The 16283-nt window shown below is 44.0% G+C and overlaps 1 protein-coding gene across 5 annotated transcripts in view; it reads right to left on the minus strand.

Moving 5' to 3' along the window:
- SH3PXD2A (SH3 and PX domains 2A) overlaps positions 1 to 16283 on the minus strand; it is a 248612-nt gene that overhangs the window by 89184 nt on the left and 143145 nt on the right. For all 5 annotated transcript variants that reach the window (XM_088169293.1, XM_014883770.2, XM_088169292.1 and 2 more), the window contains one exon: positions 6200 to 6228. In XM_088169293.1, coding sequence (XP_088025419.1) covers positions 6200 to 6228 — 29 coding nt within the window. The remainder of the gene's footprint in view (positions 1 to 6199; positions 6229 to 16283) is intronic.

Here is a 16283-nt window from a genome sequence, read left to right on the forward strand (position 1 = left end):
AAAAGGTTTCTTTGGTCCTTAATTGCTATGCTTTTGCCTACTCTATCCTTTTTTTATTATTAAGTCCTTTATCTTCCTGAAAAGGAACAAAAAAAAAAAAAAAAAAAAAAAAAGGCAGTTAAGTGAGAACCAAAATGTTCTGCCAGAATCTGTTTTTAAATTCCATGCAGTAATTAGTACATACAGCCAAGAAGGTTAATCGTATGATGAGGGAACAGATCACAATTCCTGATCAAGAGCAATCTTGTCAGCACATGCTTGTGAAGTTATAAAATAGTGAGTGGCAAACTATCTCAGCCAGCCATGCTCATCAACAGGCCAACAGGCCAAATGGCACAAGGAGCCAGTCCACCATCAGTGCTTCTGCCCTAATTGTAGGAAACAATGCAAGGAGCACAGTGCACACGTGTGATTCATCACTACACAAACAAGAGCACATGCCTCAGTCTGCAGGGATCATGTCATACCACAGATTTCTTACAAGGATTAAGACACCAAGTTACATGATTTAAATGTTCCTGGGACATTGCCATGGGCTTGGACAGACTTGCATCCCTATTCACCACCTTAAAAAAAAACCCAAAAACCCTCCCAAGCTAAAGCTTTCAGAGGGCCTATAGGGAGATAGACTTCAGAGACAAGCACCATGAGAACAGAATGACTCAAAGTAACATTTGAGTTAAAAACCACATTCTAGCTTTGTTGCTACCACCTGGGCTCAGATTCACTATGCAGTGACCAAGTTCCTGCTTGGGGCAGGCAGCCCCCAGCATCTGCTGCAGTAGCCACCCCGAGAGAAGATGCATTGCCTCATGCTGGGATTGACCATGGTAGTTAATTGGATTTTTCAGCCTCTTTAGTAACACACTTAGATCTGGCTTCTTTGAGAACATGGTTAAAAGGCTTAAGAGTTCTTCTGACTGAGAAGGTAAAACTGAGACAGATTTCACAGTCAGCTGGATTAGTTAAGGCGTGCCCCCAGTTCTAATACTAAAAGTTTAGTATTAAACACCACTCCAGATGACATCCCATGAATACTGCAGCAACCTTAAGGCAAAGGAAAGGCAACATTATATATCTGCTGGAGCAATCCTTCCTTCTCCCTCTACTGCAGCCATTTCCCACAACAAAACACCTGCCAGGGCTGGAGGCTGTACATTTCGTTCTCACCCTGTACCTACGTGTAGCTAAATGCTTGCCACAGGCTGTGAAGCTGGCAGAGACCTCCATACTCAATTGCATCAACCAAGCTTTGTTCCCAGGGTCACCACCTCAGTCCTGCAACAGGTAAAACCAGCTCCAGCCACATAGCCCTGCTGGTCCAGCTGGGGGCTTACACATTTGCAACCCCGTTGAATGATTAAGCACACAAGGGGTGGCACATACTGTTCATTTTCTCCACATTGTCTTAAAGGAGGCAGCTCAGACTAAGTCAACAAAATAAAGCTCATTTATAAAAAGGAAAAAAAAAACCACATGCAGTGTGACAGGATCAGAAAGGTTAAGCTCTGAAGTGATGAGCACAGCTCAGCTGTAAGGACAGAAAAAGCCACAAGTTGAGCCATTTCCCTTGGTAATTACAAAGGAAGCACAAAACACCTATCCCAAATAATGCAAAGAAATGGCAATTAAGGCAACTCACTAAAGCTGACAGAGCACATATCCTTAGTGTGTGAGGATGAGGAAGAAAGTTTCTCTAGTAAAGAAGAATTAGGCCAAGGAAGCAACTCTGGCCATCAGCTCCACCCCTAATTCCTAGGCAGCATCTCACAAAGTGATCAGCCACGAGGGCCCTTGGTGTTGTTAAAACAATCTGCTTGTTTCTCGCTTGAGGCCCCACTTCTGTCATTGCTGAAACTCTCTCAACTCTGCTTAGTAATTTCCCCATTGAGGGAAAAGACAGCATTACAGATGTTTCTATAAAAAGTTTGTGAAGCTTTCATTTACTTGCCAGCAGATATATCCTTCCTAGTTTTAGATTACAGGAGAGAAAGAAAGCAATGATCGTTGGCTGTGTGTAGCCATAATCTTGCTAGTCCAAAAATTGGACAGGGAAACCCAGCTGAAAGATGGTTTACTCATTCAAGGAAGTCTCATCAGCTTCCTGAGGCAGCACTGGCTTGAACCAAATCATTAACTTAATATTCTAAGTGCTCAATTACTATTTAAAATAGACTTCAGCTGCCAGACTCAGCCAAAGCACAGCCAGCTTGATGCAGACAGGATCTGAACAATGAGGGAAAGGAAACACTGCAGGACTGATGGAGCCATAATTTGTGTATTATTAAAGCTTATTCCCCTTCACTTGGAGGAGCATCCTACAGCATAGCAACAAGGTGCCAGAGGAAGCCACCAAGCAACAGCCTGAAGCCAGCTATGCCCCCAGCAGCAAGGTGGGCAGTGAGAGCAGGAGGAGTTTGGTTATGATTTCAGAAAGGGGTGGCCAGCAGTGCTCCTGCCTGGGCACATGGAAAGTTGTGACCACAAGGGCTTGGTCACCTACAAGGCAGGTGGCAGAAATCACTTGAAAAGCACCTCTTGTGCTGGATCTGACCTCACAGTTCACAAAGAGAATCCTCTCAGTAGTAAAGGAGCCCTGAGACTCTGTAGAAAAGCTGTGAAGCCCACACCAGCTCCCTATTGCCACCAAACACCAGGTCCCAGATGCTTGCTTCAGCTTCATGACTGGGATCTGACTGCTTTGGCATGAAACCAGCCAAGAAAGATCCTCAGCAAGAGGAGAGGGCAAGATCTTACTCCAGGAGTCTGTAGCTTTCTCTAGCCAGCAAGGGGGTTTGTGAGGTGGGGGACAATGACATCTTTAGGGAGAACATACTCCAACTGGTTTTATAAGCCACATCAGGATTAGCAGATATCTCAAGGGTTAATTAGTTCACCATGCACAGATGGTAGCTGGTAGGGTTTGCAGAATGGATTAACCTAATCTGTGGCTTGTAACATACCATACAAATATCCATTCCTAGACTTGCAGAAATTCTACCCTTATTTTGATTTGAGGACAGAAAAACCACACAATGGATGACAGCATAGAAGTAATGCCTATTTTGAGTGACTGACAAGTTTGACTGACAATTGACAAGTTTGGAGCTTGATAAGTAATTCCTTCCCATTTTGCTGCAGAGGGTCTTTGGGTGGACCAAGAAGAGACCATTTGTTGCAAGTGTAGAGAGTATGCCCACGGTAACCACTCCTCACAGTTGTACTGAGGGCTCTCCAGCACTGACAGATGGTCATAGAGCAACAATTCAATTGCTTGGAAACATGAAGGCAGCTTTCTGAGCAGCTCTGCAGTATTTCAGATAAAGCCCCTCAAGCCTAAGGTACCAGCACATGTGGCATTTCAGGCCACAGCAAACACCTGTGCCTTCACAGAGCCCCAGTGAAGCTCCAGGTCTCTGGCTGCAGGTTAAAGCATTTATAATTAGATCACATCCAAGCAAAGGGCTGTGTGTTTACACAGTCCTTTGCACAAGAGGAAGCCTGGCTCAGGGCTGGCATGCAGAGATGCCCCAGATCAGCACAAGACTCCTTTTTGTTTAGCTAAGGACATGCCACACTATTGCATTTGGTTCAGAAGGTCTCAAATGTTTACAACCAGCATCAACTGCAGTGGTAAATGTTTCCATAACTCCTATTAAACTCTGAACTTATCCAGTTTCTCCCTGCTCTAAGGGGTGAGCAGAGGACTAGCTAGACACTCGCTCTGGCAAGGCAGAGGTCAGGGTAGAGGTGACGTTGGCTGTCTGAGGCATTCTCTGAATGTTTCTGCAATCAGCCATGCTCATGTCATGCCTGCACATGCCTGACACACAGCAGCTGTGGGATTCCTGCTGGACAGTGTGGGACAGCTGTGCTCACACCCAACAGCCTCCTCCCAGCACATCTTTGGTCAAGACACAAGAGATTCATAAGGTCGCATTCGTTGGGAGGTGCTTACATTTAAAAATGCCTATTTGTCACTTGTTTAAAGAGGAAGTAGTTCCATGATCTGCACCTATGCAAGAAACTGCATTTCAAAGCTATTTGTTATCTTAAAAGACCATCACAGCAATCCTGAAAATCTGTGCTTATTTACCCCATCCCTTTTTCAAGTGTCATAAAGCTGGTCTTTGTTACAGGCTGTAACTGGCGATTCCCTTGGCATATTCCTTTTCTCATTGCCTGCACACTCCCACAACATCCAGCTCCAAACAGAAGGAAGCATTCCTCTGCCGTTCTACAATCAAGCAAGAAAATGGCTGAGAACAGAGTCCCTTTATGCAGCTCAATTTGTTCATAGGCTGCTTCACATTCCTCTTTGTATGGGGTAAGTGGAGAAAGTGTCTCTCAGCTCCACTGTTTCCAAGCCCAGCACCAAAAAGGAAAAGTCCCAGAAGGAGATCTGGCAGCATGAGGAGCTGGGACAGCCAAAGGAGGGAGCCCAACCTGAGTGCCCCTCACAGGGATGAATGACCATGTCACTTAGGGTTCTCAGGGCAGGAGGCCAAAGAGTCCAGCAGGGGAGAGCATCCACAAATGGCATCTCAGCTACACTGACTCAATTGCTTTTCTCATGATGTCATGGCAGATCAGCTCCAACTTGCCCCCAGAGACACAGGAATGGAGAGGCAGCAGTTTCCCTCCACTCCCAAAGCAGTTCCTCACATCTCTTGCACATGAATTGCAATTCTTTCACATAAACTGGTGCACTGAGCCCAAAGCTCTCTGTGTCTCCTAATGCTGTTCCAGGTCAGTGCTAAATGAGGTTGCCCCAGAGACTTCAGCAACGTTTTTCAAAGATTCTTACATGGCCCAAAAGCCCCCAGTGCTCAGGATGTGGCACTGAGCCAGGAACTCCCACACCAGCTCTGCCTTCTACCAAGTCACTTGGACCTTTTTATTTATGGTCAGCCCCTCTAGAGAAGGTGCTGCTGCCAATTTAATTCACAGACTATTGTGAACAAACACTTCCCTTAATATTGCATTTAAGAAGTTCTAGAAGTGCAACCCAGACAGAAGCTTTGCAGGAGATTAAGAAGACCAAACGTGCCCTAGTTTATTTGTGGGACCAGCACCCTGTACCATGCTTGCCTACTCATTACCACATCCCACCTCAGGGAAATTCAAGGAAAGGTACCAGAAGTATTGGCCTGCAAAGGCAGCTGCCAATTGATACACAGGTCATCAGGGTTAAGCAACAGCTTCTCTTCAGTGCATCACTTAGCTTATTACAGGATGGCAGCTTAAAAGCCCTCATAATTAACCAACAAATCAATCTGGGCAGTGATATTCATTGGAGTCCAGTATATTACATTCATCTTCCCTTGCCTCTCAGGGACTAAGCCACTGCAGTGTTTATCATCTTTAAAAGCAGGAAGAAAAAAAATCCTCCCCTCCCTGCACATAGGCCAGAGTTTTCCAAGAGTCACTATTGGTTAGAAAGGCTTCTCTCTGGATGCCCTGAATGCAATTTGAAGCATCCAAGGTTCCAAACAAAGTCAATGAGAGTTGCAGGTGCTCAATGCTGCTAAGGGGGAAAAAGAATTAAAAAATAGAAAGCCCTGACACATCCAGCTCAGAGCAGCCAAACCCAGAGGCCCATAATTACACATCCCTATTGAAAACATCTGTAAAAATCACTAAGAGCTACATGGGGAGGGGAAAAATTGGATTTATATAGTTTCAAATCAGGGTTTTATAGGACATTTCAATCCAGGATTTTAAGAACAAAACACTGAGCTACAGCCTTTGAGGCAGCCCAAACCCAGACACAAGCACTGAGAACATTTTGCATCAGAAGCCTCACCAGAGTATTTTGGAAAGACATGATAAAAGATTGAAACCAGCACAGAAAAAGATACCCATCCCCTCCAGAAAAAAAAACACCCAACTCTGACTCTGCATTTTGACCATTTGCAATGAAAGAGAAAGAAATGCAATATAGTTATCATCTCACATTGGAGACAGAGCTATATAAATACAGTCAGAGAAGAGCAGTCATTTTAACTGCAATACTGTATACGGTGGGTTTCTTCTATCCAGTGCAAAGGAAAGAAACTGATGCTTATCTCCAGCAGGATTCAGCAATAAAAAGTTAAACTGCTACACAATTCAATGCCACACAAAATAGAAAGGAAAAAGCAGGGGGTAAGGTCCTCTCTAGAATCATGCAGTAAATAAAAAAAGCCTAGTGCCTTACCTGATTTTCTTTTTGAAGATCCATAGTCCCTGAAAAAAAGACAACAACAAATAGACATGGTTAGAGCTGGGGACGGTGGTGAGAGAATGGGTGCCTCCCAAATTTCCACCCATCCGCTCGAGGGCTCTCGCTGCGCCCTCCCTGCCCCGGAGCGGAGGTGGGAGCGGAGGTGGGAGCGGGCGGGGGCCGGGGGTCCCGGGCAGCCCCGGCCCGTCAGCGGCACCGGCGGGGGCTGCCGCAGCACCGGGGGCTCGGGAGCATGTGATCAGCCAGGCAGAGCGAACCATCCACAGCCAGCGAGCCAGGGGAGAGAGAGGGGGGTCATTCCTTCCCCTTTAAATTGTGCTATTAAATGCACAGCTACTGGATTAACCCTTGATGTCCCCCCGGAGAGGAACGGGAATTGGAACCGATTGCTGCAGGGATGCGCCTGCTCCGGGCTGCGCTGGCGCGGCTGGCGGTCCCGAGGCTAATTAATTTGTGAATAACCTCCAGTTCTCTCCTAGTTATCTCTGACAAGCACTTGGAAAGCACAAGGAAAAAAGAAATCTAAACCAAAACAAACCCCAAAGTTTGTCCTTTCTTCCTTCTTCCAGGATAGAACGTGCACCCTTTACTTTTCCATAATGATTTAAAGGGTGCTGCCACCTCTACTCATGCAGAACAGCTGAAACCCCAGACAGCTGCTATGGAAGGGGAAGAAATTACAGAAGGGAGCTGCAAGAACTGATTCGGGATAAGCAAAACTGAGCACAGACAGACTTGGTTTATGGCTGTGGTTCCCCCCGGTGCTCTCCGGAGCCTGTCAGACCCAGCCCGGGCAGGAGCCCGGCAGTGCCAGCCTGGGCACAGCGCCCGCCGCACACGGCACTGGTCATGCTGGCAAAATCAGCCCTTGGCAGGTTCTCCTCACAGGAATCCCACCTGAGGGACAGGCAGAAGCCTCTGCATTTTGGGGGGCTGGGCTGTGGGGTTTTGTCTCTTGCACCTTGCTCCATAATCCAGAGGATCAGAGAGGGATTATCTCAAATTGTTTATTTAAAGAGAGTTTGGGGGCTCCGCTGAAGAAACAACACGTCTTGAGAGTTATGTCTACCTGTAAATTCTGTTTTTCCCAGAATTTTGTGTGCATCCCCATGCCTTACGCGTCTAGGATCTTCTTCCACTGAGTAATAATTGGGAATTTTTTACAAGCTCTTTTCATTTCCCAGTGTCATTTGTACTTTAATTAAATGGTTGTTTTCTCAGCCATATCTGCAGCTGTATTTGATGTGATGATGCTACTGCTCATGAATGAGTTGCTTCTTCTACAGAAGTGATATCATATGCAAATATAATTCCTGCTATATGGTGCCTAAAACAGAGATCCCTCAGACCAAGACAGCAATGGTACAGTCCCCAAAATGCAGTCCTCTACCCCAGCTTGGCTCCCACGCCAGTCTGGAGCTTTGTGGAGCTGTCATACAGCTCTCTTGGCATGAAGAACTCAATTCACATGATTAGAAATGAGGTAATGATTGATTGACATAATTAGAAGAAATTAATTTATCATTATAATATAGTCATTTGCATCACTACCACCACCCAATTCACAAGGCTTAATGAAAAAGAAAGTCAATCCGTGGGGCTAGTTTTTCTCTTTTCATTTAGTCTTTCTGTAAGTTGTAAAGTCAACTTTAATTCGGTTCTGATTTTGGAGTTCCTGAAAAAAAGCCAGGTACTCCATGTCTCCCTGTCTTTCACTCATTAAGTCAGGGGAAAGCAGTAGCAAATAAAATGAAGCCTGAAATAAAATCTTCATCTTCACAGTGATACTCTGAAATCCAAAACTGTCCCAGCAAGGACAGAAAAAAAAAAAAAAAGGAAAGGAGATATAGCAAATAATCTCTTTGTCTGTGTAAAGTGTTTTTTGTGTACATATTTTTCACCTCTTTTCTGCTAGTGAAGAAAGCCTGTGTTGCTGCTTTGCAATAACAGCAGCATCAAGAAGCCCTGCCTGACTCCTTGTTTAATTTTTTTTATGTCTTACTATCCTGCATATGATTCATTGATGGATCTTCCCTCTCTCAAGTGATGATATATAAGGTTAATACCTCTCAGCCTCACTGTTTCCAGTGAAGCATTAGTGTGAGGCTGAAGCATTGGCTTTTGTCTCCAAACCAATAAAGAAAATTATTTAATGGTTTCTCTTAACTGTAAAATTTCCAAGTAGGAACTCTGATCTCCTGCAACCCAGACTGCACCTGGCACACCATTAGCCCTTAGATCAGACAAAAAATGTGGTCTTGCACAAGAAAAACCTTTCCAAGGAAAGGTACAATCAATGCCATATCTGTAGCTACATAGGGAAGCTCACTTTCTTTTCAGCTCTTGTTCTTTTTATCTTTTCATCTTTATACACACACACATTTCCATTCTTCTTCCATTTCTATATGAGAACAGACACCACCATCCAAACTTCACTGCCAAGTATAGCTACAAAAGTAACAATGAAAGCAGCGGGTGGAACTAAAAGTAGCTCTGGCAGGTCCCTTTTTCATTATCCAGGATCAATCCATGCTGAACAAACACCTTTCTCAAAAATAGCATATTTCTAACCTTTTTTGAATTAGAATCTAGCAATTTTGTTTAAAGTCTTCCTGTGGGGCACCACCTTCAGCTGATGCTGAGTCTCATTACTGGCAAGGAAAATATTTCCTGCTGCTAATGATATTAAAACATTGCTGGTGTCAAGCACGTCACACAAGCTGAATACACTCCTCTTCAATGACAGAGGAGAAGGAAGCTGGATCTCCTTTCTCATCAGCATTATCCCAGAATAACATTACTAATTTGACATCTAGCAATGAATGTGAAAGGAAGACCATGAACATGGCTATAAAGCTGACTGCTTTGCTAGCACATTAAACTATCCACAGTCAGTCTGCAAATTTCTGAATCCTAAAAAATACCTTATGTTGAATTAATACATCACTTGCAATCTAATTTAAATATGAAGGTTGTATTAAAAACATTATGGAAAAGTTTTATGGCATATCTTTAGGGACTGACTTTGCTGCTGTATTCAATGAATTAATGAACATTGATGTGTGTGTACATGTGTTTTGATCTATCTAAATACGTACAGATACAAACAGTGGCACAATTGGCAAGATGTTTAAAAAGTGAGGAGTATCCTGACATTTGTTCAATAGAGACTAAGAAATGTTCCAAGCGAAGAAGACTGGAGGTGACTACATGCATTGGCGACAGATTATGTCTATTTTCTAATTCACTTTGATTTATATCTGTCCCAGAGGGTTTCTCCTGCATTGCCTGTGGAGATCTGGCAAGTCTGCAGGAGCATCTTCCCTTGGAGGTGATGGGTTCAGTCAGGGGACCTCATCCCTGTGCAGCCCATGGTGCAAAGGCTCTTTTGAAAGCTTCTGCCCCTTGCTGTGGGACAGCAGACCCAGAAAGTTCATTCTCTGGGACTCCTCCTTTCCCAGATATGTCACACTTTAGCCGGGGCCTCTGCCTGTCAGTTAAGCAAGGCTCAGCTTCAACTCATTTAGCAAAGATTTCAGACGACCATGAGTGTCAACTCTGAGGGAAAACAGTGCCTGCAAAACACGAGGAGCTGTCAGAGCCATGGAGCAGCCCGGCTGGGGGAACTGCACAGCAGACATTGCAGCAGACGAGATAGAAGCTAAAGGGAGAGTAAATAATCTTTCTGTCTCTTTCTCAGTGTTTGCTGTCCAAAGGAGATGGGACAGTGACAAGCCCTGAGTAATGGAGGTCAGCCTGTTCCTCGAGAGTATTTTAATACGTAAATTGAAATTGTTCGGTATTTGTTTGCTTCTGTTAATTCATGTTTAAACACATTGTAGTCATTTCTGTTCCCAGGCTCCTTAATTCCTGAAAGTCTCTAGTGGTGTGGGCAGACTGTGGTGGAGATATATGACATTTCAAACAAACAACTCAGATTATCATTTAATTACCAATGATCTGCCAGGCAGATTAAAAGCACAGAAATATTTTTTACAAGGAAGTCTACTTTCTCCTTCCCAACACTTAAGTTTGCAGTTAGTAATGAAGATGGCTTTTTCACAAATTATTTTTCTTAGCACTGCTATCAGATTCTGCGACACTATTTTTAAAGTAAACCAATACAAAAATACTTTGCTACTACTCTTTACCTGCACAGAAATTTGAGCCTTGATAATACATTTTTATCTTGAAACTCTTCTAATTGATTTTCCTCAACAGCCAGACTGACATTTTCTATTTGAGACACGGTACAAAACCAAGTGTGACTGAGAACTGGCACCTGCCTGTCACCAAGGATTATGGTTGGAGAAGCACCTAACATCTTAGTATTATCCAAACACACAGGAGCTATATGGAGAGTGCAGGGATGAAATTCATACTCATGGGACTCAGAGTGCAGAAGCTGAATCATGTGCATAAAGGCATCTCCATTCCTACTGAGCTCTGAGACCCATATGACATGTAACTAAGCCAAACTAACTCTGTATGTTATGCATTGGGAATAGAAACTCAAACACATGTATGCATACAGCTATACATTTTTCCCTTCAGCATTCCATCCTCTAATATCATGAAACCACAGCTGATCTCTTCCTCAAGCCAAAGAAACAGATGAAGGCTTTTTTCCTCCTTCTTCTTAATTTTTTTTTAGAAAGTATTCTGTTCATTTCCTGATATAAATCGTTGCATTGTGGAACCCTCTCCAACATGAATCTGTCCTTTCTGAGCAGAGGTCAAGCTCTCTAGCCCTGTGAGAAAGGGCCCCATTGTGGTGGTCCCAAGACTCCAGAATTCCTTGCCCCGAGCAAAAGGGACTTGTGGGGCAAGAAGGGAATCTGTCGACCTGACTTCAAACCCAGGCATTTCCCACTAGCTGGATATGGCCTGTGCTGCTGCTAAGAAGGGTAAAGCACTGTTGTGCAATCGTATCCTTAAGAGAACAGGGACAAAACAAAAGAGGATTTTACCTTTCTGTTGTCTTCACAGCATGTCTGCAGAGCAAACAGCCCAACTTTATGTACTATATACTTCTGCTTAGGCTGCAGTGACTTTCTCTGCATTCCATAACAAAGGTGGTCCAGTTTGGCTCACCACGATCTTACTGGAGATCCTAATTTAGTGTTTGAGTGACTTCTAACAGCTTGCTTGAACCTAGCAACATAAAAGTCAACCAAAGCTCTCTTTGTGGAACTCCAAGCACAACACTGGAAAACTTATTTCTTCAATCCAGAAGACATCCCTCCTATACCAGTAACCTTAGCTTGCACAGAAAAGCCAAGGTTGGAAGGAGATTGGACACTGTCTCCTCTCCAATACTCCCTATACCTGAATCCATGGATTTCTATCATGAGGCAGAGATACAGAACAAGGAAAGGCAGTATCCTCTGTTCTGCACTCACGCTGGAGATTAGCCCCACACACCACAACCTGACCTCTGCCACCAAGTCCAAAGTGTAAGGGATGCAGACAGCTCCAAGACAAGTGACATCCCATGGACACACTGTGCTTGAGAGCAGCAGCCATCATTTCTGTCTTTATGTAGAATTGGTGGTAGGAGGACAAGAGATGGATTTGAGGCACCCAACCCCTTCCCTAAATGAGTAAGAAATGCCACAGATTTCTGTCCCAAGATTCCTCAGCAGTGAAGTTGATTGCTTGGCTCCAGACAGCAACTTTAGTATTTGGCTCAGGCTAAAGAAATGCAGAATTAGCCTCTTGCATTTTTCACAATTATATTTTTATGATGAAATTAACCTCCTGGAGGGAGATAGAGCTTCGAAAATGCACATTCAGCATTTCACCAGGCTGTGAGATCCAGGGCAGGGCGCTCTGACAGCAGAGCCCAGCCTCTCTGGCACCAGGGAGAGATGGCTCGGCACAGGCTGGGAGCTGCAGAACGCTGGAGCAATGAGCTAACACCATGTGATCCTCTACTGCAAGGCCTCAGCAGCCTTGAAAAAGACAACACAAATGTTTATAGCAAGTTTTTCCTGGAAAGAAGTATAAAAACAAGGTCTTGCCTAAGAGTCACATCCTCATCTGTTTCTGGTTTACCTTGTTTATTCTTACAGATGGCAAATTTATCCACAGGACAGAAAAACGTATTTACCTTAGCAAGAACTCTGGGTGGAGGTATTCTTCACCTCCTCTGAACTGACCCTGCTTGTCCCTTGCGGGGAAGCCGAATTTATCTCTGTCTTACAATGATCAAGCATGTGTCACTTTATTTTAGCCATTATAGCATAAATGCTGAGTGATAAAAACAAGTTAATAAAAATTAATCATTCTCATGTGCAGGTTTTTCAGTTGTGCCCTTCACTTGGGAATTTTATTACAAACAGCTTCATGCAGATACAACATGTTTGAAAGATGCATCTAATCACAGTTACAAATTAAGTACTGAGTATCAGAGTCATAAATTCAAATGTACCTTATAAACTGGTCGGGCTAATGAGCTTGCATATACATCATATGAATCTGATTAAGAGCTTAAGAAGTCTGCACAGGCTCTGAATCTTTACTTCATTTTCTTGAGCCTCCCCTGATTTGAGAGTGAGTGCCTCAAATTCTCATTTCTGTAGATGCGAGTCCAGCCTCTGGTTAGCAAGCACATTGTTCATTTGGGTTTCTAGACTGCAGCCCAAACAGTCCCACTGTTTGTCCCACGTTGGGACATCTGCTGTTCCAGCCTAACCCTGCCCAGAGCTGTGTGTGTAGTGCCTGGCCACTGTCTCCTCCATCTCTCTGTCCCTATGGATGACCTCCCCAAAAGGAGGCATCACCCATGGCCTGCCAGGCTGTGCCTGCTCGTGAGAGGCAGGATAACATCACCTCCACCTCAGCATGCATGGAACCAACAGCATCACCCCCAAAACACTCAACTCAGAACGTCCTTGGAAATGGAGAGAGGGAAGGAACGGGAGAAAACTCCCAAGTGACAGACTACCAAGTCTCAATCCCAGCTCCAGACACAGCTTGTCCAAGAAGGCTTTTCCCCCCAAATTACCACACTGGGAAGAATAGTTGGAGCACAGCAGTTTTAATTCAAAGTAAGAGAAGAGCTTCTGCATGTAACACAGCTGAATCACGGTGCTCACTGGTGTTAGACTTTGTAATCACCAAAACCAGGCATGGGTTCAAAAAGCAATGAGATAAATTCATGGAGCAAGGATAAATGGTGGCTATTGTACTCCATGATCTGGATGTTTTGACCTGAAGAGTCCCAGAGAGGCTGAATGCCAGAAACAGAGAGGATACATAAGGGAAGTTCATTCTGTATTTGCTTTGTTTCTTATATTGGCTGTAAGCCACTGTAGGGAGACAGGAGGCCAGATGGGGCCCAGGTCTCACCTAATTGTGGCCTTATAATATATTCTCCTGTAAAAGATCAGACTGGATTAGGATAAATTACATCCAAATCACACTGCATTACTCAGCACATTAAATTGTCCTTAATCACATACACTGATGGTCCAGAATCCTGCTTGAATTTACCTCCTGTGCATATTTCTGTGCCTATTCTATTGAAATCACTGCTGAATTTCAACTGTACATAACCAGGCTCTAAAGAAAAGCCAATAAGGCTCTTTGATCAAGCTTTAATAGGACTCATCATAGGGACATACTCTACTGTGGCAAATGGTTTCCTCATCCTGTCTCTTTCAGAAATGTTTTGAGAGCCTCTAAAAGCAATTTAGTCCTGATTTATGTTAGCTAAGTTATTTCTGTTGCACATGTGAGTTACAAGAAAAGGGCTCTCATCTCTATTTGCTCCACTGTTCAGGAAATCAGTTATAAATGCTGTAGTGCTTTCAATGTCTCTGACTTCAATGCAGCGGAAACCAGCAATCTGAGTGAATACTTCATCATCCCCAATTCTCCCACATATGCATCCAGTACTTAAAGAGGCAAGCTATAGGATTTTTTTTTTTTTGTAAAGGGTACTGAGATTCCCTTGTCTAAGCTGTTTACCTAAGTTGTTTCCAGCAAATATTCAAGGAAACAAGCATGCAACTCTTTAATAGAGAATACATGAAACATATTGATGACTATCTAATAAAATCAGGTGTGCATTCAACAGGAATGAGTCACCCCATCACACTTTAGAGGTGAGGAATGTACAAAGGGTGACTGAGCAAGCTCATGCAGTCAGCCAGGGGTGCAAAGCAACCTAAAAGTTTTGATGGCTTGATCTGACCTGCCAGTGGCATCCAACAAGCCCTGGGCATAGCTTAGAGCAGATCTCTTCACACCAGGGGACAGATGTCAGCAGGAGCCATTGCAAAATGCCCATGGCCAGTGGTGTGCTATAGCTACTGCTGCTTTGCTTATGGGGCTGCTGAACAAAGACATTCCCAATTCTTCTCACTCCTCATCTTGGGCAGAGAGACCTGAGAAAGGAGAAGGGACCCAAACAGCAGTGGTTTGGGCTGCCTTCCTCCTGCTCCTGAGAGAAATCCCTTGGGACATGCAATTCCCCCTCGACCCTCACACACCACATCCCACCTGTGAATGTAACTCCCATGATGGATCAGGGCTGGTGACATCAAGGCCTTGGAAGACCCACAGGACCAGGACCCTTTCACAGGAAGACAAACCACAATTTCCTGTCTGCCCTGTTCTTTCTGACTGCCCAAGCCACGAGGATACCCACTCACAGCCTTCTCTGAACACTCTCCTTTGCCCCACAGCAGCCTCACAGCCACCCCACTGTGTGTGCTGGGTTTCCTCATTGCTCCCTGGGATTCCCCACAGCCCATCCCAGTTCGTGCTGAGAGTGCTGGCAGCAGCTCTCCTGCTGGAGGCTCACACAGGGAAATCCCAGGCTGTCACTGGCATTTTTGACATTTTAAAGTCTCTAACTTGGCAAAGTAAGAAATTATTTACAGGCATTTCCAGACATGGCCCCAGCCCTCCTAGACCTCTGGGCTCCCAGTACAAAGGAGAGCGTGCCAGATGCTTGGTATTGGACAATTTTGCATTTTTTTTTCTGGTAGTGTTCTTCTGGCGTGTAGTATTTCTGTGTACTCAACTGGCTTTTCAGCAACATGATGCTTGGATCTCTCTGTCTTGCTGCTCCTGCTACATGTCCAAGGGCAGTGAGACCTGAAAGATTAAGACTGCAGTGTGCACAGACAGCAGATGGCTATTGCATCTGTACTTACTTTGCACTGCTAAATACCCTATTGCCCTACCTAGTTTTACATCTCCTTTTAGTGGGAGATCTCTCCCCTGACTTTTTAAAATCATCTGTTGCACACATGGCCCTAAGAATGGTAAATATTTTTTTCCAAGAGAGGCAAAAACTTATGATACATGTGGGAAGACAAGATCAAGCTCACAGTATGAACTCCAACTTCATCTGGTGACTGTAGTCTTTCCTTTCCTCTTTACATTTCCTTCAGTTGGAGCAGGGAGATTAAAGCAGGGCTCCTTCCCAAATGTGCCTCAGCAGCATGTCCTCAGTTCACTGTCTTGCAACATTGAATGTCTTTCCAGCATACTAAACACTGTAGTTCTCTATAAGACACCGATTTTATATTACTTGGAATTGTTTTCTGCCTGTTTCTGCAAAGCAGCACATGGAAATATCTTTCAAGTCATCGGGTTCTTTAATTTACTAGTCAAGAGACATAAATCATGGCATGTAAGATCTACTACAAGTTCATGAACTCTAGGAAATTTCTCTAATCACTACCCTTTGAACTGAGCTTTTTCAGACACTGTAAAACTCCAAAACATAGCTGGTAAATGCATCTAGTAAATTTTGCTGGATTGGCAACTACTAAAAGCAGACTTGTCTTTTCTGATTACCTACCAGGATCAGGCAGTCTTAAAACATCCTCTGTGATTCTAACATTAAGAACATTTAAAAAAAAAAAAAAAAAAAAAAAAAAAAGTCCTGAGTTTGTCTTGCCCAATATAACTGTTTGGATTCATTAAATGATTCAAAATTATCACTGACAGGCATCATTATGGGAGAAAACAGAGACACCTTCCCAAAGATAAAACCTTTCATACACTATGGTTACTTTTCAAGGTGACCAAACCCCTT

This window comes from Sturnus vulgaris, chromosome 8 (assembly GCF_052056855.1).
Source record: "Sturnus vulgaris isolate bStuVul1 chromosome 8, bStuVul1.hap1, whole genome shotgun sequence".
Lineage (NCBI taxonomy): Eukaryota > Metazoa > Chordata > Aves > Passeriformes > Sturnidae > Sturnus > Sturnus vulgaris.